This window comes from Helianthus annuus, chromosome 4 (assembly GCF_002127325.2).
Source record: "Helianthus annuus cultivar XRQ/B chromosome 4, HanXRQr2.0-SUNRISE, whole genome shotgun sequence".
NCBI lineage: Eukaryota > Viridiplantae > Streptophyta > Magnoliopsida > Asterales > Asteraceae > Helianthus > Helianthus annuus.
In genome coordinates, this window is record NC_035436.2 from 33,995,645 (window position 1) to 34,023,271 (window position 27,627).

The window sequence follows — 27,627 nt, forward strand, 5'->3', positions numbered from 1 at the left end:
TGAGAAAGCAACTTCCAGCAAAGAGACTTTATACCAAACAAAACTACAATTTAAAGTTACTAAATAAATGATACCAAATTACCTACAACTAAACAAACTTTCTCAAGATACACAGCCTCCAGGAAACAACGACAAGAACTTAGAAAACGTTACATTCGGAAGTCCAAGACAATAACTACATTGTTTGAAAAACAGGCCCCGATCTTATCGCCTTCTTTGTTCCAGCAAACTTCAAAGATCCCTCCACTTCCCATATATGTTTTCACTACCTTTGCTTCTTTCACAGACCATATGTGCATGCATTTATCCAATGACCCGCTTGCCAAATACTCCCCGTTCGGGCTAAATGCGACAGAATATACAGGATCCCTACATTCGAAAAATTTAAAAACATTACAAATTACTCGTGCACGTACATCACATTGCTGGTGTCGGAAAAATTTTGAACGATAAGTGGGGTAATATAGGTGCAAGTGCAACTAGGGGTGTAAACGAGCCGAGCCGAGCCCGACTAGGCTCGAGCTCGGCTCATGTTTTTATGAAGCTCGAGCTCGGCTCGACTCAGCTCGAGCCATTTCGAGAACAGCCTCAAATGAGCTAAAAACTCGGCTCGAGCTCGTTTCAACAGCGATTAAGCGAGCCAAAGCTCGGCTCACCAATGTTATCATCATCATTATTATATATTATATATAAAAAAAACTAAAATTTTGTTTAGGCTCGTTTGGGCTCGCGAGCCTAAACGAGCTTTGTATTTCAGGCTCGAGCTCGGGCTCGATAACTAAACGAGCTCTATTTCAGGCTCGAGCTCGGGCTCGGGCTCGTTAAGGCTCGACTCGTTCGAGCTTTTAACCGAGCCGATCACGAGCAACTCTCGAGCCTCTGGGCTTGTTTACATCCCAAAGTGCAACTAATAATATATTACGATGAAGTAAAAGACGAAAATCTTGATATAAGTGACGTACCCATGGGCAACTAGATTGTGGAGAAGTCTCCCGGTTTCGACATCCCATAGCTTTATGGTAGAGTCAAATGATGCACTGTTAACAAATTTTTTTTTAATAAAGTTAGATATAAAGCAAAAAAAATGCTATATATTGCGAAAAAAGTCTAGGGGTGTTGAATGGGTTGTGTTACGAACACGAAAATTTGCCACAAACCCGAAAATCATGTTAGACACATGAACCCGAACACGACACGAGTTTCACGTATTGACACAAAAGCACGACCGGTTTAACCCAAAATTTACATTTTATTATATGTTTTTGCATATTAACACTCTAAAATTAAATTTTTAAAACCACAAGTACAAATGCATATAAAATAATTGTTTTTGAACCAAATACTACATTTTTTATATGTTTTTGCATGTTAATACTCTAAAATTAAAATGTTACAACCACAACTGTCTTTTAATTATTAAAAATCAGTACAGGTAATGACATAATACTATTTTTTAATTTATATAAAAATAGTTAAAAGTTCAACCCAGGAACCAGCCAAGTCAACCAAAACACGACCTTTTAGCTAAATGTGATGTTAGTTATAATCCAAAAACGGGTCTTCTTGAAAGAAAGTGAAAGTTGAAGGGGTGATTCATAAAAAGAGTTTAGTTAATTAAAACGCAAATAAAAAGCAAAAAAATCGGTGTATAAACTTTTAAAAGACGCATATTTACGTTTGTGTCGTGTATAAACGCAAAGTGAAACTTCATGTTACGTTTGTGTCGTGTCAGAAATTGACACCCCTACAGTGCCCACATATATAGTAGTAAAAAGAATGACAATAAATAAAAAGCAAAAAAATCGGTGTATAAACTTTTAAAAGACGCATATTTACCTCGCCAACACTAAAGGCTGGTTAGGGTTGTTGGTTCCCGGACCCGTTGGGCTCCATCGGATGGTATATATTTCCTGTAAATTAATATCATAATGTTAAAAATAACAAAAAAAATGATCATAATATGTAGGAAAAGTATTTAATACGGTGTACCTTTGTATGCTCCTTTAAATCATGCAAGCATGTATCCTGCTTCAAGCTCCATATCTATGAATTATAATCATTGATTAATTTAAGTAATAATATAATCAGGGCTTCAAGCATAGTCAGTTTTACGATATAAACAAACAAACACCTTTGCAGTGGAATCGTCTGAGCATGAAGCCAGAAGTGTACCCGTAGGATCCCATTTGATAGCATTAACTTCACCCTAGAGTTAAAATTTAATAATATTTTGAAAAAAATAAACGTAAACAAAATTCAAATATAATACAGAAGAAATTAAAAAAAAAAAAAAGCTAAAACAAACCTGATGCCCTGCAAAAGTTTTAACAGGCCGGTTATCTCCAACTTTACAAACATAAATCATGTTGTCGGTCGAACATGTTGCAAATGAGACGTTATTACGCCAATCGACATCAAGAGTAGGTGCTGCAATGATAAAATAACTCTGGGGTCACGTGCATAGCAATTAACTATAAAATGGGGGAAAATATTACTTGAATAATTTCCTATTTACCCAAAAAAAAAAAAACTAATATCAAATACACCCATACAAAATACTTAAAATTTCATATTTACCCATTTCATTAAATAAAACTTATAATATGACCATTATATCCTTCTCTTTCTCCTTACACTCAAAATTCCCACATCATGATGCAAGTTGTAAAGAAAGGGTATACATGTCATAAATTTGAAAATGGGTTTGTTTGATATTATGATTCTTTGTTGGATAAATACAATAGAGTAAAATGTCATTTTTGTCCCTAAGGTTTGGCCGGTTTTGCGACATTCGTCCAAAGGTTTGTTTTTCCGCATCTGGATCCAAAAGGTTAGAAATCTTGTTGTTTTCATCTGGCTCGTTAACTCCATCAATTTTTCTCCGTTAAATGAGGGGCATTTCCGTCTTTTTAGACAATTTTATTAAAATTAAAAACACTATAAGAAATAAAGATCCAACTCTCTGGACTTTCTCCCCACCCAGACCCGTTAATCATCACAAAAAAAACTGTCTAAAAAGACAAAAATAACCCTGGCTTAACGTTAAAAATGGATGGAATTAACGAGTTGGATAAAAATGGCAAGATTTCAAACGTTGTAGATCCAGATGCGGAAAAATAAACCTTTGGACGAAAGTCGCCAAAGTAACCAAACCTCAAGGACGAAATGGCATTTTACTCCAAATATTATACAAAGTTTTGAGGGGGATATATGGAAAATATCCCAAATTATTAAAATACAGATAAACACACCTGCGTGAAATTCAAACTGTTGCTTCCATTCTCCGGTCTTAATGTCCCATACAATTGCGGTTTTGTCGACACTGCCACTTAGAAGATAATCTCCTTTTTTGTTCCACTTCAGAGAGAATATCGGTCCTTTATGTTTTGCTAATGTGTTTACAAGCTCCCCTAAACAAAAAAATCATGTTATTTGTTACTGCCACCTCAGCAGAATCCGTCCTTTTTTTTTTTTTACTTTTTAAATTTAAGCACTCACCATCTTTACTCCATATTCTGGCTTGACCGTCATACGAACCAGTTGCAAGAAGTGTACCCTCACTCTACGTAAAACAAAAGAGAGGATTAATGAAAGAATTGGGCCCGTTGAAATACAAAATTCCAAACGTAGAAGCTCACGCCTCGCTCGTTTGGCTAGATTAAACTAATGCCCAAATTTTAGTGTATATATACATAATTCTGTAGCTTGTGAATTATGTGTATGTTAGATATATTATTTTTCTTTTTATATTTATCAATATGTGTAAAAGTTCAAAATTTTAAAAAGAGTAAATGCCATTTTCGTCTCTGAGGTTTGGCCAGTTTTGCGACTTTTGTTTTTCCGCATCTGGATCCAAAAGGTTTGAAATCTTGCTACTTTCATCGGCTCGTTAACTTTATCCATTAAGTTAACATAAAAGGCGAAAATACCCCTGACTTAACGGAGAAAAATGGATGGAGTTAACGAGCTGGATGAAAATGGCAAGATTTCAAACCTTTTGGATCCAGATGCGGAAAAACAAACATTTGGACGAAAGTCGCAAAACTGGCCAAACCTCAGAGAGACGAAAATGGCATTTTACTTTTTAAAAAAAATAAAAATTTGTAAAAAAAAAAAAACAAGCTGGCTTGAGCTCAACATTTCAGCTCGTTAAGATAAGCAAGCCGAACTGAGCGGGCTCGTTTAACTTCGAGCCCGGACTCAACCTGGCTCGGCTCGGCTCATTTACAGGCCTAAAAACGGGTCATATAATAAACCATAATATAGCAGTAAGAACTCACATTCCAGTCTAGAGTCGTTACATCTTTACTCTTATCATTTGTTCTACCTCTGTAGTGTTTTAAAACCGCAACACTTAGGGGCCCTTTTTGTGAATTTGAGCTACACGGTCCATCACCAACGGTCCAGATTCTAGCTGTAGAATCTCCCGACCTAAAAAGTACAGATAAAAAATATACAAATTTAAATAAGACTCTAGCATTCCGTTTGAAATCAATATTACCATATAAATTTACATAAATAATATTATTTACAAAAGAAAATGCACACACCCGGAGGCCAAAAGAGAACCGGTTGGACTCCATGCGCATACAAAAACCTTCAAGAAGAAATGGTTAAAAATTAAATTATGTAATAAATCATTATTATAAATAATTCCAAATTATTAACTTTTATACTAAAATATAAACTACACACCTCAGAAGTATGACCTTCTAAAACGGTCACGTCAGAGTTGGGAATAAGAGAAGACAAAGGCGTTAAATTGTTGTCAACTTCCATTGGTTCCGGTCCTACTTCACATTTCGAGAAACATATTATTAACGAATAATAAAAAAAGATATTGTGTATAGTATAAAGCAAACTGCTTAATGATGTAACAAAGTAACAAACTTTGGTTTGATTTTCATTAAGGTTAATCTTCTAAGTTAATTGGATCTCAAGCGCCACACAGCCACATCAGCTTCAAATCATATAAAAGAAGTCAACATGGTCAACGTTATTTGCATGTCATTACTGACAGTCCAATTACCTTTTTTTCGGGGTGCAAACGAGCCGAGCCTTATCGAGCCCGAGCCAAGCTTGAGCCTTAAATAAAGCTCGTTTATTTATCGAGCCTGGCATGTGAAGCTCGTCAGGCTCATCGAGCCTTAGTGTAATATTAGTTTTATTGATATATAATAACATTTACCCCTAATTAAAGTTGTCTAGTAAACGAGCTAAGCTTATTAAACTTGTTTACGAGCCCAAGCTAGCGAGCCTAAACGAGTCTGTTATTTATATTATTTTTATTTAATATATTAATTACTAGATAATAATCGAGCCGAGCTCAAGCTTGAAAAACTACCAATCGATCCGAGCTTGAGCTCTCATTGGTTAATCGAGCTCGAGCTCGGGCTCGGCTCGTTTGCACCCCTAAATTTATGGGTTGTCTTCTAAGTCAATCGGATCTCACACATCAACTTCAAGTCATATAAACAAAGTCAACATGGTCAAAGTTATTGGCACGTCATCATTGACGGTCCGATTACCTTTTTACGCAATTTACTTATACCATATACATCTAACTTTATAAGCATCATGAACCATGCACAAATAAATCTTTTTTTTTTATTAAAGTACATTACCTTCTGTGGTCACATTTTCTTCCTGTTTGACTTGTGTTTTATCCTCTTCACGATGCGCATCATCAAGATCCTCGTTTTTCTTTTCCTTTTCTTTTTGTTTCGCCTTATCTTTTTCTCTCTCTACTTTCTCTCTCTCGAGTTCACGCTCTTTGTCCCGTATTTGTTTTTCTTTTTCCCGTTCTTGATGAATTTCAATTTCCATTTTCTTTTCTCGTTCTCGTTCTCTAACACGTTGCCGTTCCTTTTCTCTTTCTCTAACATGTTCTTGTTCGATTTCTTTCTCCTTCTCTCTAGAACTTTCTTTGTCTTTTTCTCGAGAATGTTCTTGCTCTGGCTCCCGATTGCCTTTGTTTTTCTCGCGCGTTTTAGCTTTCTGCGCGTTTTGTTTCTTCTCGTTTATCATTTGTTGTAGTTCGTAAACGTTTTTTGTGATAAGATCGATCGGTTGTATGAACGAGAAATCTTCGTCAATGTCAGAGTCATTCTGAAGACCCAACAAACACGTTAGTCAAATAAATGAAAAAAATCACATCCAATAACAGGGGTGAGCATGATAGGTTTGCTTTTACTATAAAACCGAACCGAGCCGTGCACACCCCTATCCAATAACGTTATAAAAATAGTAACCGTGCTTACGCATGATAGGTTTGCTTCAAGTTCAAGATACTGTATTCCTTTCTGCACAAATGTAACAAGGGCACCCGGTGGAACCAGATTTCCATCTATTGTACTTTTGTTCAGTGCAGCCTCGTAACCCAATGTGAAGGCAGTATGTGTGAATCCTAAAACAACCAAAGACGTTAACTTTAATAAATCTAACAGCAGTAGCACGGTTATAACTAAGCCTAGCAATCTTGATTTTAAAAAGCGAGAGGCGCACAAAAGCGACGAGGTCTAAAATTGAGGCGCGAAACGCAAAGCGCAAAAGCGGTGGGCTTTTCGTACCCGAGGCGCAAGATGTTTATATAGTTTTTTTATATATCCATACATATCCCATAGGTTTTTAGCTTTCTTTAACCAAAATATAGCTATAAATAAGGCTTTTATACCATTTTACTTACATGTACAAGTCAAAAAACCCAAGGTACAACAATTTTCTGCAGTAAAACGCCTCAGATACATAAGGCGCGCGCCTCAGGCCAAAAAGCCCCCAAAAAAACCCTAAAATTTGCGCTTTTTGGGCGCTTCTTGTAATTACACAAGGCGCTGAGCGAAAAAGCCCCAAAGGCTGCGCCTCGCGCCTCAGGCGCGCTTTTTAAAACCCAGCTAGCAATACGGGCAGTCAAGCCAGGTTATGTAACGGGTCAAACAGGTCGTCTGAAAATAGTATCCAAATGGGTGCACCGTATTTGTTTCTATGGCGACTAGTTGTGACGGTGGTCAAAGGCGGTGGTCACGATCCCTTATGAGAAACAATATCTATCATAATTTACATTATCAAGCCTCAAGTAAAATCTATATCCTTAAATAAAGTCGAGGGATTACGCTACAATAGCCAAAGAAAACCAAAAATACAATCTTTTATTCCACCGAGAACTTAATCATTAAGCAACTAATAACATATTTTACAATGATGCAAATTATAAATCACATGCTAATGACCATTATTATTACATAATTCAACCTCTTCTTTAATGATTAATTGCTTGATGCATCCTGAATTTGAGCCAAGCATATCATAATTCATAACTTTAACTACCCCCCCCCCCCCCCCCCCCCAAAAAAAAAAAAAAATCAAAAATTAAAAAAAACAAAATAACAAAATTAACAACTAGTAACCCAGACCCAGAAACAGAATCTATCAATAATCAACATATCAGATGAAACCCAAAAAGGGTTAACAGGATCTTTCAATCTTGAGGCAACCCACAAAATCAAATGATAAAAAGATAGAAACTTTAGTAAAAACAGACCTGATTCATGAAGATAACGGTAGACCAAGTAGTTCAACTCTTGTGAATTCATGTTAATCATGCTGCAATTATCAACATCAAGCCCTAACTAGAGAGGAAATTGGTTGAATTTCCAGACGAAATAAATAATAAAGGGGTTTTGGTTCTTTTGGAGTGAGGGGTTATAAAAAGGGGGAGGGAGGGGGTCCGTTTTATCGGGTCAAAGCCCGGGTTGTGAATTTTCGGGTCAAAATTCAAACGGGTCAAACCCGAGTAAGTTACAACTTTGGTGTTTGGTACCTAAAGTATTTAAGATTGAGTAAATTTGGTTCAAAAGGTTTTATATAGTTTCGATTTTAGTCCAAAATAGCTAATTAATGATTATTTTATATTTGAGTATTTATGGTAATTTACTAAATTCTTACTACATTTTCAATTAATATTTGATTTTTTTAATTGTCGTCTGGGTCTGAGTTGGTGCCAGATGGATGACAGAGGGTACATGGTGTTTTGAATTTTGAATGCCACCGAACAAGAAATGTGAGGGGAGGAAAGATAGATTGAGAAAAAGAGAAAGGAGGTGGTGACATATGTTTTTCATTGCCGCTATTGTGCATGATACGCTTTGAATGGGATAGGGATGATGAGTTGGTTATTTTGGCATTAAAGATCGAGATTGCGGTGCTGATGATACTGATTGTCATTCTTGCTTCTGCGGTATTATTATATTATATTTTAATTTATTCCTTTTGCGGTATAGCATTATAATTGTTATATTTATTATTTTGTTATCATTATAAGTAGCACACTCTTATTATAATTACAACTATCAATTTATTTCAATTAATTATTTAAAATTAATTTTAGATGGGTGGGATCAAAATGACCGATTTTCATGCTTTTATGATGAAAATGATGAGATGTAAAAAACAGATGTGATGCTGATATCGATGAAAGAAGTCAAAGAATCGGTGGGATACATAAGATGCATGCCTTCCATCCAAAAGATATGTTTTAGGGTACATGTGTTATAGCATGATGTGCAAGCTAAAAACACAATAGAAAAGTTCTCACTGTTAAACAGGTTACATATATCTATTTTCTTTAACAAAAAATGTGAAACAAAAAATCTATCTTTTCTATATTCATAGGGATAAAAACCAATCTTTTCATTATTGACTTATAACTTTTCCAAAAATAGTTTTTAAAAACATGTTTAGGTTAGCTTTTGTGTGATGGAAAAAATAACATGTCACACCCCAGCCGATAACGGAAACATCGGAGTGAGACAAAATAGATTGCTCATTACACATAACACTATTTGTGACAATAATTAATTCAAAACCAATTTCATTTCATATCAAAAATTGTCAAGTACAACATGGAAATCAAAGTAAAACATTTGGAAATTTAAAATACAACAAGTTTAATCAAAATAAGATAACAAAACTAGCTTTTCGTTATGAGTTTCTAAAGTCATCCCTACTAGATTTTATCATGATCATCATCATCAACCTGCAACATGTTTAAAAGTATAGTTCAACACAAATTGCATTGGCGAGTACACAAGTTTTAATAATAGCATAAGATAAAAATATTTAAACAAACCCACATGGCAACCTAAGTTATCAAGATTAACGTATAATTGGCATGCAATATTCAAGTCAACCATCTGATTACCGCATGAATTAAATTTAACATGACCTCTCGTTCACGGGTGGTGCGTTACTCCTATAGCACTATACATGTTAAATGGAGGCTCGTTCGAAGCTAATGACATGTTTATCACATAAGAATCACCCAAAAATACAAATTAAGTATAACGAATAAATATGCATGTATTTGAATTGTTTGTGCATTGCATAAAGTATAATGTGTTTGTGAGTTTAATAAGCTAAACATATTGCACTCAAAATGTGTAAAATGTAAAAGGGGTGTTCGAATTTACTCACGGTTTTGCAAAGCTTTCCTTTGTAATCTCGTGAAGAGTTTGCAAGTTGGAGGATGGAACACCAAAGTCACCCTACATGGGGGAAACAAAGGTATGTAAGTAATGGAATTAAGATGAAAGATTCGGATTTGGAATTTAAAGTACAAAAAGTACGTATTCACAAAAGTATTATCTAGTTCAAAGTAGTCATTTTTGACACTAAGTTAGGTGTGGTTTCATGGGTCCTAATTTGCCCATTAGAATCAATAACGAGAGTGTAAAATTCGTAGATATCATCACAAATTCAGCCATGTTTATATATATATATATATATATATATATATATATATATATATATATACACACATAGTTATAATACGAACCTAAAACTAAGTCCATCATAGATTGTCATATATTATCATGGAAGTCAAGCATGGAGGTTCAACCTCTTTATATGATTCACCATTACACAAATCATCACAAGGATGATTCAGAGGGTCATATATAAAAAGAAATAAAGAACTAACTAGTATATTATCAAGTAAATCATCAAGTGAGGTGGGGAATCAAGTTAGGATTGCCAAAGCATCCAAAGTTCACACTTGCATCAAACACAAGTCTCACCATACGAACTATGGTAAACTTTTATGACTTCAACACTTGTGGGTTGTATTGAACCCTAATAAATCAGAGAGTTTAGAGGTTGTTTGTACCTCTAAACTTGTAAGAATCGACTCTAACAAGTTCCACAAGATGTGTCACACCCCCAAAATCTACACGCGGAGTATCACTGCATGGAGGCGTGACATGACCAGGATCAAGCCACCAATCATATTAAACAATGTAAGTAGTAAATGTAATTCAACCAAACAATATGAAAGGTGTTCAAAACAAAAGTATAGTTCAATGTTTAGCGGAAGCATAATATGAAAACCCAAACGTAAGTGTTAAGTTCAAAATGTCATAATGTTTTTAGCATAGTATCCACCGTCCATATCCCACAACGACTACGCCTCCCAATGCAAGCTCCATGAGTACCTAACGTCCTGCAAGGCATTTAATAAAGAGTCAACAACAAAGTTGAGCGAGTTCACAGTTGAATGTTCAGTTATTGAATTCGTTTCAAGTATCGTAAGTTTGTTTCATAATCAAGCGGGGTCTACTAGGCCAATGATGTGTTCAGTTATTAGGGGCTTCCCATGTTGTATGTACTAGACTAGTTGTAACCATAAGTGTTCTTCTCAACCCGAGAACAGTAGTACGTACGAGGTTTACGTAGGTTTTACGTAAGTGCCCTTCTCAACCCGAGGACAGTGGTACGTGTGAGTTTTACGTAGGTTTTACGTAAGTGCCCTTCACAACCCGAGGACAGTGGTATGTATGATTTTACGTAGGTTTTACGTAAGTGCCCTTCGCAACCCGAGGACAGTGGTAAGTACAAGTTTACGTAGGTTTTACGCAAGTGCCCTTCGCTATCCGAGGACGATGGTAAATAGTCTAGTAATAGTGAAAGTACGAGTAATTGTTCAATCCCATTCCCTACCCACCGGGGAATCCCATGCCTTGGAAGAGTGTGAACTCACCTTGGTTTGCTCGGCAGATACACGAAAAGTTACTTTAGCTATAAGGGGTCAACCACGTCCTAGTATGGTTACCATACGAGTTAGGTCTAGGTTCAAGTAGTGCATGCAAGTTTACACATAAACTAACAGGTTTCGAACACGTATGGATCATGGCAAACACGTTAACAGTCATAACATAACATAACATTTTCATGCTTATGCGATTCAAAAGATTGGGCTCGCACAAGTCTAACAGCCTTGTGCGATTCACCCTTTGAAGCCCAAAGATACCCGGCCCAAACAATTAAAAGCCCAATAATGACAAACAGTGATCTTGTGTGGTCCGGGTGGACTTGTGCGATCCGGATAATCTTGTGGGATTGGAATTGGGCTTGAGGCCCAACAGTGAAACAGTTTGAGTAGTTTGTGTGTGGCCCAAGCCTTGTGCGACCAGCACCGTCTTGGGCGATCCACAAGGTCTTGTGCGATCATGCCTCTTCTGGTTGTACTGTGAGCTTTAAGCAGTTGCACCAAGCTTGTGCGACTGCCTTGTGCGACCAGTCCCTTGTGTGATCTGATTAAGTCTTGTGCGATCAAGGGTGGCCTTGTGCGATTAGTTGTTTAATCCCCTAATTTCATGCAGTCGGTTACAATCACCCTAACAGTTTCCATATTCTCATTCGATCAATCAATGCTAACAGTTTTCCAACTATACAATACTCGATCAAACAAAACAATTATCATCTAATTCATAAGAACCCTAATTATATTCATAACATGAACAACAATCTCAACCATTAATCATAATCACAAGTTCATGACTAACATGCATTCTAACAATCTCACGCACTCATATCTCGCATAACAGTCGATTAACATGCAATCGGTTCTAGGTCAGGATCATGTAAATCCAATTTGTTTGAATATCATCACAAATCCCTATTTCCAAACCAATACTAATTTCACAACATTTAAACGAATTTAGATAATTCATACGGAAACATCAAACAATCATTCATCATCTAGTCATGCATAACATCAACAACAATAAAACACTAACCGGATTAGAGGATAAATAAAGGTTGATTCGAACCAACAAGCTTCAAGTGTAACACCCCAAAAATGTTTAATATAACAATAAGTAAAAATAAACAAAGAATTTAACATAGTTATGAGATATGGCGAAACGGTAGTTAGTTTATGGAAAAGCCCAAATTAAACACTCTTTCAAAATGGGAGGGTTTAATGTGTAAATAATGAACTAAAATTTTTTAATAGTAAACAAAATTGAAAAATACCCACATTTGGGGGTTCTGGGTTCGATCAGAGCAGGGGGGAGAACAAGCAAACCCTAGCTTGCTAAATCCCATCAATTCACTTGAAATCTCAAGGTGAACCTAATGCATGAGCCCCTATTTTCGAGTATCTAACCCTAATTAGTGAAGTGGTAAGTTTTATTTTCTGAAATTATGATTTGTAGGATGAGGGTTACAACCCAATCTCGAATTTTTATGTCTAAATGTGAGAAATCTGAGTTAGGGTTACCTTCTAGGACAAGAATCATGTTGATTTTTAGGTTATTTGAAAGATTTTGGTAAAAACCCACTTTGTGAAATTGTGGTATGAATAGGATGATCAAAGAAGCTATAATCATGTGGAATCTTGAAATATGATGATGTAGTAATGCTTGAATCTTAGAAAATTTATGTAGGATAAAAGAAGGTTATGAACATGGGTTGAATGTTGATGAATTATAAGATGAACTAGTAGGAATTCATGCTTTGTATACTTGTACATAATGATAGTAAATACGATGCCCACCAATTGTTTGATGAAATGCTTAAAAGAATAATATGTATAATTTGGAAGGTGAATGAATGAGATTTAGTTGTACTAAATAAAGGAATGAATGTGTTGTTATAGGCGCGAAAGAAGAAGGTTCCAACACTAGGAAATCGGAAAGTTCACAAGATCGAGGTACGTTAGTGTACACCGCATTTCTGTATTTATGATGTTGTCATATGTATAATAAATCTTACTTGTATTGTTTGGTTATGTCAAAGTTGTTAGAATTGAATTCTATGATTTTTCGAAAGTAAAAGTAAGGTCCGTCATAACGGATTGAAAGGAATGAAGAAGTTATGAAAGATAAAGCATTATATCCGGTTCTTCTAGTTGAACCGGGTATGGGAAGTTATGTATGCAATGGACGAAAGCGTACTCGATCCGTCTTTCTCGGATCGGGGTATGATGTAAGAATGAAATGACTATGATTGTTCATTATGAACAATTCGAATGAAGGTGATGTAATGATGCTAGTATCCGTTCCTAACGGGATGTTAAGTAAAGTATGCTTAGCCTCTATTTGAGACAAGCATGTAAGGAACCGTTTAACGGTTAGTAAAGTAATTGAATGATGCTTATCCGAGAAAGAAATAAATGGGTTTATTACCGAAAATTGTTAGTGGCGAAATACTAACCTATTTGTTATGTCAAATGTAGGTAAATCGTCAATGTAGGCGACTTGGCAAATTGGAGCGAGCATATGCACACCTTATGAACATCAAGCGCTTCCGCTATTATGTATTAATGTTTTAGGTCAAATGTCCGTTTTTGGTATGACATTGTTAGTAGTTACACTTGTTAATACTTGGTGTATGGTCTTAGTCGTGTCTAGTCGAACGGGTCGTAAACTTGTTTGTTTGTTGATGGTTAATACAGGGATACACTCGTCTTACGGACAGGTCATGCCCAAATTTCGTTAAAATCACGTGTTAATGATACTAGCGTTTTTACCTTTTAAGTTGTGAAAGATTTGTACATTTTAAAAACTTTATGTTTTTAGCGTCTTTTGGATGTCATTTCTTCTAGACGCAAATACGGGTGTTTCAAGTTGGTATCAGAGCCAAGGTTTGAGGGATTCGAGCATATGATGTGATGCTTGAACTCAAACCGACGACTCTTGCAAAAGTGTGCTCGCTCCAAGATCGCCAATGAGGTAATAATTTGAGTTTTCGGTTTAATATAAGTATGTATAGTGTGTTTACGATAAATATTTAAGTTAAGTATGTGGAGTAGTAATAATGGGAGGTGAAATGGGGAGTTTCAGGAACCGTATAACCGAAACCGGCCCGAAGAATGACTAAAATACAAAAAAAAAAACAAGGTCTGCAACGATTTCAGCTAACGGGAGGCCGTCGCCGACGGGCCTCTGGCCGTCGCCGACGCCCCCATGGTGCCGACGCCCTAAGTTTCTGTCGACGGGCAAAAGTGGCCGACGCCACATTCCAGGCCCCGTCGCCGACGGCTAGCAGAAGTTCAGTCCGCTGGAACTTTTCGTTTTATGTTATTTTTCGTATTTTGAGACCCCGAGTTGTCCGAAAGCCTATTTTATGATTGAGTGAGACCCATATAAGGCCCAATAAGATATATGCAATCACGGGTGGTGGTTACGAATGAATGAAATCGTAAAGGTCAAAAGAAATGTGTCGAATGACGTGAATGAATGATGAAAGTTTAAAAAGTGAGTAAAGTTTAAAACTTGAGAATGCGAATGAAGTAACTACAGACTAATGAACTATGATGTATTGAAAGCTTGTGAACTATAATTTAAGTTCCCATGCTTCTCAGAAATGCCCGTTTTATGTTCCTGGCAAGTAAATAGAAGATATAATAAGTTATGTAAAGTTATGTAGATTGTTGGCGATAAAGTAAAATTTATGAAAGTCGAATGTAACGTATGGAATGGCATGAAATGAATGAGGAATGTATAGAGTGGAGTATAGACTAAAGTGCTTGGATATGTGAAGGAGCCGGAATTGTTAATAAATAAATAATAAAAATGATGAGATCAGTGGTGAAAATAATTTGAAGAATGTGAGTTAGATGGAAATTCGTATGAAAATTCGGATGAATGTATGCTTTGATCAGAATTATGCATTAGAGGCTTGTACCTTGTACTTGAATGGTGTGATGCTTATGTGTATTTAATGATTTGCCTTGTTATGACTAAGAGGCGAATATGTGCTAAATGCGAATCGTACGAGCTTATTAGTAAAGGATGCGTTGGAATTATGTTATATAGTTAACTTGAATGATAATTACTATTTGTAGAATCATGAAGCATTAGCATGTGAAAGTACGTGAAAGTGAATGTATATATGTGTATTGTTTGGAGGATTACGTAAATTGTATGTATGAAATAATTAGAATATTAATATTACGGTCTATCATATTTAGATGATTACATGTTCAAAAGTTTGAAGTGTGTAAGCAAGACACTTGACTATCTAAAAGTCAACAGTATAGGGATATCATGAAATGGTCATTAGACACAAATGCTAAAGTAAAGAGTTAATGTGTCATGTAATAAGTGATTTACGTGTTATGCTTGACGATAGTTTAGTTATATGGATTGGAAGTGAGATAACTGATAATAAATGCCTCGTTTATACGAAATTTGACTAACGAAAGTCAATTAACTTATGAATAGAAAGAAAATGAATAGTTGTATGTATGCTCACATAAGCTAACAGTGTTACAAATGTAATAATATGCAAGGATGGAAATCTTGTCAATTGATTCAAGTATGGATGGCAAACGGGGTAAGAGGAAGCAATGAGGTAAACATGAACACTAAAGGTAAGTGATTTCGTAATCGCTCTGAATTCATCTACATGAAGGTGTATACGTGTTTGAGTATTCGAAATCAAAGCGAAATGTATAAATAAATTAGAAATGTTATGGTACGTTTTGTTGAAATTGTTGGCATAATGTTAAATCGATAAAACCTCATTATAAGGGTAAATCGGTCATAAATTTTAGTTGAGAAGTTCTAAGGCGGAAATGAGAACTAGGTAATGTTGATGAAAGGTATGAGAAGAATATTAGTTGGGATGTTAGCTAAAGACATTTTGTAAAGATGTTCGAATTGAAGTAAGTACAACATGTACTGCAATACTTATATACAAAAAGTACTGGGTAGTGGTTGACCTTATAAGGTTATATTGTACAAGACAGTAAATAATAATTACTTACAAATGCTAGAAGTATTACGTAAGAAATACAAATGTGTAATGTAGGATACTCATTAGTAGAGACATGTTAAGGAACGTAGGTAAATTAACACCAAATGTGGTGAACGAACAAATGGAAATGGTATATTAAGGGATGGTCATGTATTGACCGAAGCTCGAGAAAAACACGAGAATCATCTCACTTATGTCCGGACAAGCTAGTAAAAAGGGGTCTAACGATTCTTAAGGGATCGGGTCAATATAAGAGAGAAAGATAAGAATGAAAAGTTTAAGCTTACGATTGAATGTAAAACAAACTCAAGAAAGAAGGGTGGGAACACCACTAGAAATAGGATGTAGAGTGTTACGTTGAGACGCGCTACATGAATTAGGACATGGAATTAGTGCTAGGACCCAACACTTGAAGTTGAATGTAGAAGATTAATACGAAAATATAACATAAGGAATGATATGGTAAATGATACGACAGAAGAATGAAAGGTACGGATGAAAATGTTTAGAATCTGAGAAATGGATCCAACCCAGTAAGAATGAAAGGTAATAAATTAAAAGTTCGAATCTGTAAGTGAAGACAGAATAAGCAAGTAAGAATAAAAACTAAGTACCAAACTCAAATAAGTTATACGGGTCAAATGGCGATCCCCATTTGAACCCGGTATTTAATGTTCGGTTTGTCAAGTTTATTACTAATAGGTGAGGGGGTGTTAGTCTGACCTTGAAAGGTCAAACTGCGAAAGTTGGAGAAATAACCAATAAAAAGAAAGGATTGTATGTAAGAAATGGAATGTATGATATGTTTTAGCATGTACGTAAGAAAATTGTGAAAGAGGCAATGGGCGAACAAACACCCCGCAGGACGTAGTTATGAAGGGTTATGTGCTAACTGATTATTTATAGACAAATATGATGGAATTCTTAGTGAGATGTTAGTAATGAAGCTAGTGGAAGGATGCCCACGAGTGGGAGCATATTTCATGAATTAATGAGACCAAGTCTGGTACGGAAGGTACATATAAAGAAGCGGATCGATCCGGCGCACAGATAACCGACTTATGCATTGAAGGCGAGGTTAGTAAAATGTTTAATTCTTGATTAATGATAAGAATCCGTAGAATTATTTGTATGTATGAACAAAATGAATGGTAGAATAATTATGGTATGGTATACAATGATCGACCTGTAACGGTCAGCGTGAGAAGGTATGAATGTCATTAAGAGGGAGATCTAAAGGCCTTAAATGAAAGTTTGAGCTGAATTAGTCAAATGCTCGTATGGTGCTCGTACACAACATACCTAGTTGTTATCATAAGTAGTTCATGCAAGGAGCTAATAATAAAGTGTGTGAAGGATTAAATTTAAGGCTAAACTCAAACTTGTGATTAGTTCAAGTGACGGTAGTAACCGTAGAATGATACCTTATACTCGTATTAAGTATGAAAAAGTAATTAGGAAGTGGGTAGCTTTGTATTAGTACCACAAAATCATTAAATGTTTATAGTATACGTATAATGTTATGCTAAGCCCTCATATGAACAAGAAAGTAATTAGAAGAACGTTAGTAATGGGATAATGGGGTTTGCTCATGATTACAATAATGAATTATATCGTGCATGATTCGTGTGCGGAATGAAATAAATCGATTTATTTATATTTATATTAATAAATGTATGAATATGTTACACTTATTTAGAAAGATAGAAACAAGTCGTAAGCATAAGCTTGTACGACCAATAGTATACATTTGGAATAAATTTCAATGAACGAACCGCTAGTGATGATATATGCTAGGAACTAGCATTATAAGGTGAAAACGACACTAATAAGAGCTCTGGATTAGATTCTGACTTATATGTGATTATGAAAGTAATTTACTTGATTTAAGAACAGAGGGACAATGCGTACAAATACATTTATGCATGAATGAAACTCTTGCCAAGATCCCGAATGCATCTATGTTATATTAAGCATCGTAAATGAATAGATGAAAAAGTAAGAGTAGAAGTGGTGTAGTTGGAATGAGGAAGGTTTCGGGGACGAAACCTCTTTTAAGGGGGGTAGACTTGTAACACCCCAAAAATGTTTAATATAACAATAAGTAAAAATAAACAAAGAATTTAACATAGTTATGAGATATGGCGAAACGGTAGTTAGTTTATGGAAATGCCCAAATTAAACACTCTTTCAAAGTGGGGGGGTTTAATGTGTAAATAATGAATTAAAAATTTTTAATAGTAAACAAAATTGAAAAATACCCACATTTGGGGGTTCTGGGTTCGATCAGAGCAGGGTGAAGAACAAGCAAACCCTAGCTTGCTAAATCCCATCAATTCACTTGAAATCTCAAGGAGAACCTAATGCATGAGCCCATATTTTCGAGTATCTAACCCTAATTAGTGAAGTGGTAAGTTTTATTTTCTAAAATTTTGATTTGTAGGATGAGGGTTACAACCCAATCTCGAATTTTTATGTCTAAATGTGAGAAATCTGAGTTAGGGTTACCTTCTAAGACAAGAATCATGTTGATTTTTAGATTATTTGAAAGATTTTGGTAAAAACCCACTTTGTGAAATTGTGGTAAGAATAGGATGATCAAAGAAGCTATAATCATGTGGAATCTTGAAATATGATGATGTAGTAATGCTTGAATCTTAGAAAATTTATGTAGGATAAAAGAAGGTTATGAACATGGGTTGAATGTTGATGAATTATAAGATGAACTAGTAGGAATTCATGCTTTGTATACTTGTACATAATGCTAGTAAATACGATGCCCACCAATTGTTTGATGAAATGCTTAAAAGAATTATATGTATAATTTGGAAGGTGAATGAATGAGATTTAGTTGTACTAAATAAAGGAATGAATGTGTTGTTATAGGCGCGAAAGAAGAAGGTTCCAACACTAGGAAATCAGAAAGTTCACAAGATCGAGGTACGTTAGTGTACACCGCATTTATGTATTTATGATGTTGTCATATGTATAATAAATCTTACTTGTATTGCTTGGTTATGTCAAAGTTGTTAGAATTGAATTCTATGATTTTTCGAAAGTAAAAGTAAGGTCCGTCATAACGGATTGAAAGGAATGAAGAAGTTATGAAAGATAAAGCATCATATCCGGTTCTTCTAGTTGAACCGGGTATGGGAAGTTATGTTTGCAATGGACGAAAGCCTACTCGATCCGTCTTTCTCGGATCGGGGTATGATGTAAGAATGAAATGACTATGATTGTTCATTATGAACAATTCGAATGAAGGTGATGTAATGATGCTAGTATCCGTTCCTAACGGGTATGTTAAGTAAAGTATGCTTAGCCTCTATTTGAGACAAGCATGTAAGGAACCGTTTAACGGTTAGTAAAGTAATTGAATGATGCTTATCTGAGAAAGAAATAAATGGGTTTATTACCGAAAATTGTTAGTGGCAAAATACTAACCTATTTGTTATGTCAAATGTAGGTAAATCCTCAATGTAGGCGACTTGGCAAATTGGAGCGAGCATATGCACACCTTATGAACATCAAGCGCTTCTGCTATTATGTATTAATGTTTTAGGTCAAATGTCCATTTTTGGTATGACATTGTTAGTAGTTACACTTGTTAATACTTGGTGTATGGTCTTAGTCGTGTCTAGTCGAACGGGTCGTAATCTTGTTTGTTTGTTGATGGTTAATACAGGGATACACTCGTCTTACGGACGGGTCATGCCCAAATTTCGTTAAAATCACGTGTTAATGATACTAGCGTTTTTACCTTTTAATTTGTGAAAGATTTGTACATTTTAAAAAGTTTATGTTTTTAGCGTCTTTTGGATGTCATTTCTTCTAGACGCAAATACGGGTGTTTCATCAAGGGATGAGGATGTGTTGCCATCGACTTCGAGAGGAGAGAGAGATTTAGGGTTTGTGTGTGTGCTGTGTTTTGCAAGCTATGAGGAGTATACTCTTACTCCATTATGTTATGTGTGCAAAAGGGAGTGGGCCAAACCGATCATGGGCTGCCCTTGATCCGAATACGAAGAATATGGCCCGAATGGGCTTGTGCGATCGGTTCGACTTGTGCGCTTGGCTCGTTTAATATACATACGTTCGATACACATAACATATAACATATCATTCAATTAATTATCAAAGTTCACATCACGTTCACATACGTTACATTAATCACAAAGATAGGTTCGAAATACGAGTTGTCACATTATCCCCAAGTTGAAAGACATTTCGTCCCGAAATTTGGTACGTACTCACTGAGGAAGCTAGTTAAGTAGCATGGTTTTCCTGGGGTGTCACATCCTTCCCCCGTTGGTTTGGAATTTCGTCCCGAAATTCCGCAGTAGCTTGAGCCTCAGTAGTGGTTGTACTGCTTGCGAACAATTGGGGATACTTTTGCTTCATTTGTTCTTCGCGTTCCCAGGTGAACTCTGGGCCACGACGGGAGTTCCAACGAACTCGAACAAGAGGTATTCTGGTGTGCTTGAGGACCTTAACATCCCTGTCCGTGATTTCAACAGGTTCTTCGACGAATCGCAACTGATCGTCGATAGTGAGCTCCTTCAAAGGAACTATGAGGGTCTCATCTGACAGACACTTCTTCAGATTCGACACGTGGAAAACGTTGTGAACTCCACCGAGTTCGGCTGGTAAGTTCAGTTTGTAGGCCACCCTGCCTATTTTCTCGATTATTTCGAACGGTCCGACATACCGCGGATTGAGTTTGCCTCGTTTGCCAAAACGAACTACACCTTTCCAAGGTGAGACCTTGAGTAGCACTCGGTCCCCAACCTGGAACTCGAGTGGTTTCCTGCGCTTATCAGCGTAGCTTTTCTGACGGTCACGAGCTGCCGCTATTCGTTTCCGTATCTGAGCAATCCTTTCTGTTGCGTCTACCACAAGTTCTGGACCAGTGATCTGACTATCACCCACCTCTGCCCAACGAAGAGGTGATCGACATTTACGCCCGTACAATGCCTCAAAGGGAGCGGCTTGAATGCTGGTGTGGTAGCTGTTATTATATGAAAATTCTGCTAATGGCAGATGCTTTTCCCAGCTGTTGCCAAAGTCAATCACAGATGCCCTAAGCATGTCTTCAAGGGTTTGAATAGTGCGCTCAGACTGCCCATCCGTCTGAGGATGATAAGCTGTGCTCATGTCCAAACGTGACCCAAAGGATTTGTGCATTACTTGCCACAGTTCTGAAGTAAAACGCGCGTCACGATCAAAAATAATAGAGGTTGGCACCCCGTGCCTCGAAACCACTTCATTTAAGTAAACGCCTGCTAGAGTGGAGAACTTATCCGTTTCCTTGATAGCCAAGAAGTGTGCAGACTTTGTGAGTCGATCCACGATCACCCAAATAGTATCGTTTCCACGCTGCGATCTAGGCAGGCCAGTAACAAAATCCATGGAAATTTCCTCCCATTTCCACTGTGGTATCTTTGGTTGCTGAAGTAGGCCTGATGGTTTCTGGTATTCAACCTTAACTCTCGCACAAGTCAAACACTTGCCGACGTAAGTTGCGATGTGGGCTTTCATGCTAGGCCACCAATACGTAGTTCTGATATCGTGGTACATTTATCCGAACCCGGATGTACTGAGTAGCGAGACTTGTGTGCTTCGTCCATTACAAGTTCTCGTAAACCGCCATATAGTGGGACCCAAATACGCCCCGTTACATAGTAAGCGCCGTCTTCCTTTTGTTCTAACCGCTGCCTTAAGCCGCGTAAGGCTTCAGCCCTGACGTTTTCTGGTTTCAATGCTTCTACCTGAGCATCTCGTATCTGTGCCGGAAGACTAGACTGGATAGTGAATTGCAATGCTCGTACACGCCTAGGTGTAGTATCTTTTCGACTGAGGGCATCGGCCACCACATTGGCCTTGCCCGGATGGTACTTGATCGCGCATTCGTAATCGTTTAATAGCTCGACCCATCGACGTTGACGCATGTTTAATTCCTTCTGTTTGAAGATATGCTCGAGACTCCTGTGATCGGTATAAATGGTGCACCTGGTACCGTACCGTACAGGTAATGTCTCCATATCTTAAGAGCAAAAACCACTGCTCCCAATTCCAAGTCATGCGTAGTGTAGTTCCTTTCGTGAACTTTAAGTTGACGTGACGCATAAGCAATGACCTTGTCACGTTGCATCAACACACATCCAAGACCCTGAATGGATGCGTCGCAATAAACCACAAAATCGTTCGTGCTTTCAGACAATGAGAGGTGACACCCTTCTGCGTTAGTGAGGTGAGAGGTTGCGCAATCTTGGAAAAATCCTTGATAAACCTTCTGTAGTAACCTGCCAAACCCAAGAATTGGTGAATTTCTGCCGGTGTGCGAGGTGCAGGCCAGTTCTTATTCGAGTCTACCTTGGATGGATCAACATGAATCCCATTCTTGTTTACCATGTGGCCTAGAAAATGGACTTCACGAAGCCAGAAGTCGCATTTTGAGAACTTGGCATATAGTTGCTCTGTACGAAGAAGTTCCAAAATAAGTCGTAGATGTTGCTCGTGTTCCTCCTGACTCTTAGAATAGATCAGGATGTCGTCAATGAAAACTATAACGAACTTATCCAGGTAAGGTTTGCACACTCTGTTCATAAGGTCCATGAAAACCGCAGGCACGTTTGTTAACCCGAATGGCATGACCAGAAACTCGTAGTGGCCGTAACGAGTTCTGAATGCTGTTTTGGAGACGTCCTCGTCCCGGACTCTCAGTTGATGGTAGCCTGACCTCAGATCAATCTTCGAATAGTAGCTCGACCCTTGCAACTGGTCGAATAAGTCGTCAATGCGTGGAAGAGGCTAGCGATTCCTCACGGTCACCTTGTTGAGTTCACGATAATCTATGCATATACGGAAGGTACCGTCTTTCTTCTTCACAAATAAAACTGGAGCTCCCCAGGGCGAAGAGCTAGGACGAATGAAACCCTTATCCAAGAGTTCTTGCAATTGCTTGGATAGTTCATCTAGTTCTAATGGAGCTAGACGATATGGTGCTCGAGCTATGGGCGCTGCTCCATAAGCTAGCTCGATCTGGAATTCGACCTGGCAATGAGGCGGTAGCCCAGGTAAATCTTCAGGAAACACTTGAGGAAAGTCGCGCACTACTGGAATATCATCTATTTTTTCTCTTTCGCTGATGCGTCCGTAACAAGCGCTAAGATAGCGGTGTGGCCCTTTCGCAAACACTTCTGGGCCTTAAGAAAGGAGATAATGCCCACCACAGCACCACTCCTGTCGCCTTGAACTTCGAGAGGTTCTTTACCAGGACGGGGAATACGGACAATCTTTTCTTTGTATAGGATCTCCGCTTGCTGTTGGGATAACCAATCCATCCCAATGACGATGTCGAAACTACCCAGAACTATAGGAATGAGATCGATAGAGAAGGTCTGACCGGCCAAGATGAGATTACAACCCTAAACTATGTGTGTGGCCTCTAGACTTCTACCATTAGCTAACTCTACAACATGCTTGGTGTTTAAAAGTGCTGGTGTACGCTTTAACAATTGACTAACTTTTTGGGACACATAACTGGTATCGGCACCCGAATCAAATAAAACAGTAACATAAAAGTCACCGAGAAGGAACTTACCCATCACTACGTTAGGATCATTCCTTGCTTCACCCTGACCCAGCACGAACACTCGACCCCTAGCACCGTTGTTGTCATTGTTTCCCCCATGGTTGTTCCCATTGCCCTGATTATTGTTGTTGTTGTTGTTGTTCTGATTTTGATTTAGCTGGGGGCAGTGTCTCTTGAAGTGACCTTCAGCGCCCCAATGAAAACATCCCTTGTTGCCCTGTTGCTGTTGCTGATTCTGCGGTGCTTGCTGCTGCTGGTGATTCTAATTTGCAGGCCGTGAGCTCCTGCAATCCTTAGCTTCATGACCCATTTTGAGACACCTCTGACAACGACCCTTGTTGCACTGGCCACTGTGGTGTCTGTTACAATTGTTGCACTCCCTGCCCTTGACTACCAGAAGATTGCTGACCAGGACTATGGTAGTCATCGATCTTACGCTGCTGTGCCTGGGTCTGACCCGTAGTCGAACCCTTGCTGGAGGTTCCATCCCACTTTCGTTTGTTGTCACTGGGAGTAGTAGAAGTAGTAGTAGTGGTAGTAGCACCGACACGTTTTGGCAGCTTGTTCTGTTCCACTGCCTGGTCTGTGAGACGATGGGCAAGACGAGTAACATCCTGGATAGTAGCAAGGTTAGCAGAGGTCACATGGCTTTGAATCTCTGGTACTAAGCCTTTGAGGTATAGTTCGATACGCTTGACGGGAGGATCCACCATAGTTGGACACAAGATGGCCAGCTCGTTTGACCTTTTCGTATACGCCTCTATCTCTGATCCTGTCATCTTCAGGTTAAAGAACTCCACTTCCAACTTGTGGATATCATCATGAGTACAGTATTCACGTTTGATCAGTTCCTTGAAGTCGTTCCATGGGGTGGCATTAGCAGCTTCCAGCCCTAACATTTGCACTTGCGCGTTCCACCAAGTTAGCGCAATACCTTCGAGAGTACCAGTGGCATACTTCACCCTGCGAGCCTCAGGGCATTCACACATTTCGAAAACCGATTCGAGCTTCTCGAACCAGCGGAGGAGTCCAACGGCTTCTTCAGTGCCACTGAATGTGCTAGGACGACAGTCCATGAAAGTCTTGAATGTGCATACAGGTGGCTGAATGTTCTGACCTCCGGCCTGAGCTGCTGCGAGTGCCTCAGCAACTCGTTTGTTGATTAGAGCCGTCAACTAGGCTTGAGTTAAGTTCAAACGTCCACTCATGATCTTCATATCAAGAGAAACATGAGTAAGAAAGGTTCGCGAAAGCGCGATGACAGAAGAGAGTAAGCACACGTGTGTTTTCGAACAACAGTTGTTACGTTTATATAAGCATGCTATGAGCAAAGTTCTATGTATCTAACAAGTAGGTAATAAAACATAAACCATATCACCTAGAATGTTGAGTCTTGCACGTGGAGCGAGGCGTCGTTGTGGATCGTTGAGCACTGTTCTGGTTATAGTCTGGTTTCAACAAAGGCTTTTTTCCCTTTTATTAAAACCAAGTTCTCTATAACCAATGGCTCTGATACCAATCTGTCACACCCCCAAAATCCACACGCGTAGTATCACCGCTTGGAGGCGTGACATGACCAGGATCAAGCCACCAATCATATTAAACGATTAAGTAGTAAATGTAATTCAACCAAACAATATGAAAGGTGTTCAAAACAAAAGTATAGTTCAATGTTTAGCGGAAGCATAATATGAAAAACCTTGATCCAATCATATTAAACAATGTAAGTAGTAAATGTAATTCAACCAAACAATATGAAAGGTGTTCAAAACAAAAGTATAGTTCAATGTTTAGCGGAAGCATAATATGAAAACCCAAACGTAAGTGTTAAGTTCAAAATGTCATAATATTTTTAGCATGGTATCCACCGTCCATATCCAACAACGACTGCGCCTCCCAATGCAAGCTCCATGAGTACCTAACATCCTGCAAGGCATGTAATAAAGAGTCAACAACAAAGTTGAGCGAGTTCACAGTTGAATGTTCAGTTATTGAATTCGTTTCAAGTATCGTAAGTTCGTTTCATAATCAAGCGGGGTCTACTAGGCCAATGGAGTGTTCAGTTAGTGGGGGCTTCCCATGTTGTATATACTAGACTAGTTGTAACCATAAGTGTTCTTCTCAACTCAAGAACAGTAGTACGTACGAGGTTTACGTAGGTTTTACGTAAGTGCCCTTCCCAACCCGAGGACAGTGGTACGTGTGAGTTTTACGTAGGTTTTACGTAAGTGCCCTTCACAACCCGAGGACAATGGTATGTATGAGTTTACGTAGGTTTTACTAAGTGCCCTTCGCAACCTGAGGACAGTGGTAAGTACAAGTTTACGTAGGTTTTACGTAAGTGCCCTTCGCTATCCGAGGACGATGGTAAATAGTCTAGTAATAGTGGAAGTACGAGTAATTGTTCAATCCCATTCCCTACCCATCGGGGAATCCCATGCCTTGGAAGAGTGTGAACTCACCTTAGTTTGCTCGGCAGATACACGAAAAGTTACTTTAGCTATAAGGGGTCAACCACGTCCTAGCATGGTTACCATACGAGTTAGGTCTAGGTTCAAGTAGTGCATGCAAGTTTACACATAAACTAACAGGTTTCGAACACGTATGGATCATGGCAAACACGTTAACAGTCATAACATAACATTTTCATGCTTGTGCGATTCAAAAGATTGGGCTCGCACAAGTCTAACAACCTTGTGCGATTCACCCATTGAAGCCCAAAGATACCCGGCCCAAACAATTAAAATCCCAATAATGACAAACAGTGATCTTGTGCGGTCCGGGTGGACTTGTGCGATCCGGATAATCTTATGCGATTGGGATTGGGCTTGAGGCCCAACAGTGAAACAGTTTGAGTAGTTTGTGTGTGGCCCAAGCCTTGTGCGATCGGCACCGTCTTGTGCGATCCACAAGGTCTTGTGCGATCATGCCTCTTCTAGTTGTACTGTGAGCTTTAAGCAGTTGCACCAAGCTTGTGCGACTGCCTTGTGCGACCAGTCCCTTGTGTGATCTGATTAAGTCTTGTGCGATCAAGGGTGGCCTTGTGCGATTAGTTGTCTAATCCCCTAGTTTCATGCAGTCGGTTACAATCACCGTAACAGTTTCCATATTCTCATTTGATCAATCAATGTTAACAGTTTTCCAACTATACAATACTCGATCAAACAAAGCAATTATCATCTAATTCATAAGAACCCTAATTATATTCATAACATGAACAACAATCTCAACCATTAATCATAATCACAAGTTCATGACTAACATGCATTCTAACAATCTCACACACCCATATCTCGCATAACAGTCGATTAACATGCAATTGGTTCTAGGTCAGGATCATGTAAATCCAATTTGTTTGAACATCATCACAAAATCCCTATTTCCAAACCAATACTAATTTCACAACATCTAAACGGATTTAGATAATTCATACGGAAACATCAAACAATCATTCATCATCTAGTCATGCATAACATCAACAACAATAAAACACTAACCGGATTAGAGGATAAATAAAGGTTGATTCGAACCAACAAGCTTCAAGGGATGAGGATGTGTTGTCGTCGACTTCGAGAGGAGAGAAAAAGATTTAGGGTTTGTGTGTGTGCTGTGTTTTGCAAGCTATGCGGAGTATACTCTTACTCCATAGTGTTATGTGTGCAAAAGGGAGTGGGCCGAACCCATCATGGGCTGCCCTTGATCCGAATACAAAGAATATGGCCCGAACGGGCTTGTGAGATCTGTTCGACTTGTGCGCTTGGCTTGTTTAATATACATACATTCGATACACATAACATATAACATATCATTCTATTAATTATCAAAGTTCACATCACGTTCACATACGTTACATTAATCACAAAGATAGGTTCGAAATACGAGTTGTCACAAAATGGGTTTAGGAGGTTGCTTGGTACAAGATTCTAGTAGAAAAGTTAAGTTTTGTAAAAATTAACCAAGCTTCTTCCAAAACAGAAAGTTTGGACCTTAAAATGGTG

The 27,627-nt window shown here is 38.0% G+C and overlaps 1 protein-coding gene and 1 long non-coding RNA gene across 4 annotated transcripts; one reads left to right on the plus strand and one right to left on the minus strand.

Annotated features, from left to right (window-relative positions):
• LOC110936113 (WD40 repeat-containing protein HOS15) lies at positions 1-7,693 on the minus strand. Of its 2 annotated transcripts, none has more exons than XM_022178447.2 (14): positions 7,538-7,693; positions 6,261-6,406; positions 5,625-6,108; positions 4,696-4,790; positions 4,551-4,597; positions 4,281-4,431; positions 3,499-3,562; positions 3,252-3,410; positions 2,306-2,427; positions 2,132-2,206; positions 1,990-2,043; positions 1,837-1,910; positions 963-1,037; positions 1-369 (listed from the first exon to the last, which is right to left on the minus strand). In XM_022178447.2, the coding sequence occupies exons 1-14, from the start codon at positions 7,596-7,598 to the stop codon at positions 150-152; spliced, it is 1,827 nt and encodes a 608-aa protein (XP_022034139.1). In that variant the 5' UTR covers positions 7,599-7,693; the 3' UTR covers positions 1-149. The 2 variants fall into 2 exon arrangements, with proteins under 2 accessions (XP_022034139.1, XP_022034138.1); XM_022178446.2 differs by having other exon boundaries at positions 4,696-4,793.
• A 4,704-nt stretch (positions 7,694-12,397) lies between these two features.
• On the plus strand, positions 12,398-19,600 carry LOC110934538. 2 transcript variants are annotated; one of them, XR_004891602.1, is made up of 3 exons: positions 12,398-12,455; positions 12,932-12,985; positions 15,569-15,650. It is a non-coding gene; the product is annotated as an uncharacterized LOC110934538 (long non-coding RNA). The 2 variants fall into 2 exon arrangements; XR_002588419.2 differs by lacking the exon at positions 15,569-15,650 and adding an exon at positions 19,502-19,600 and having other exon boundaries at positions 12,402-12,455.
• Positions 19,601-27,627: the final 8,027 nt, after the last annotated feature.

What these genes read in the sequence shown, in the direction of transcription:
- LOC110936113 (XM_022178446.2), bottom strand. Translation starts at nt 7,598, where the DNA reads ATGATTAACATGAATTCACAAGAGTTGAACTACTTGGTCTACCGTTAT. An exon ending in TAGAAGGTCATACTTCTGAG is followed by an intron (nt 4,598 to 4,695) that starts GTGTGTAGTTTA and finishes TTCTTCTTGAAG; the next exon opens with GTTTTTGTATGCGCATGGAG. An exon ending in AAACTTTTGCAGGGCATCAG is followed by an intron (nt 2,207 to 2,305) that starts GTTTGTTTTAGC and finishes TTTTAACTCTAG; the next exon opens with GGTGAAGTTAATGCTATCAA.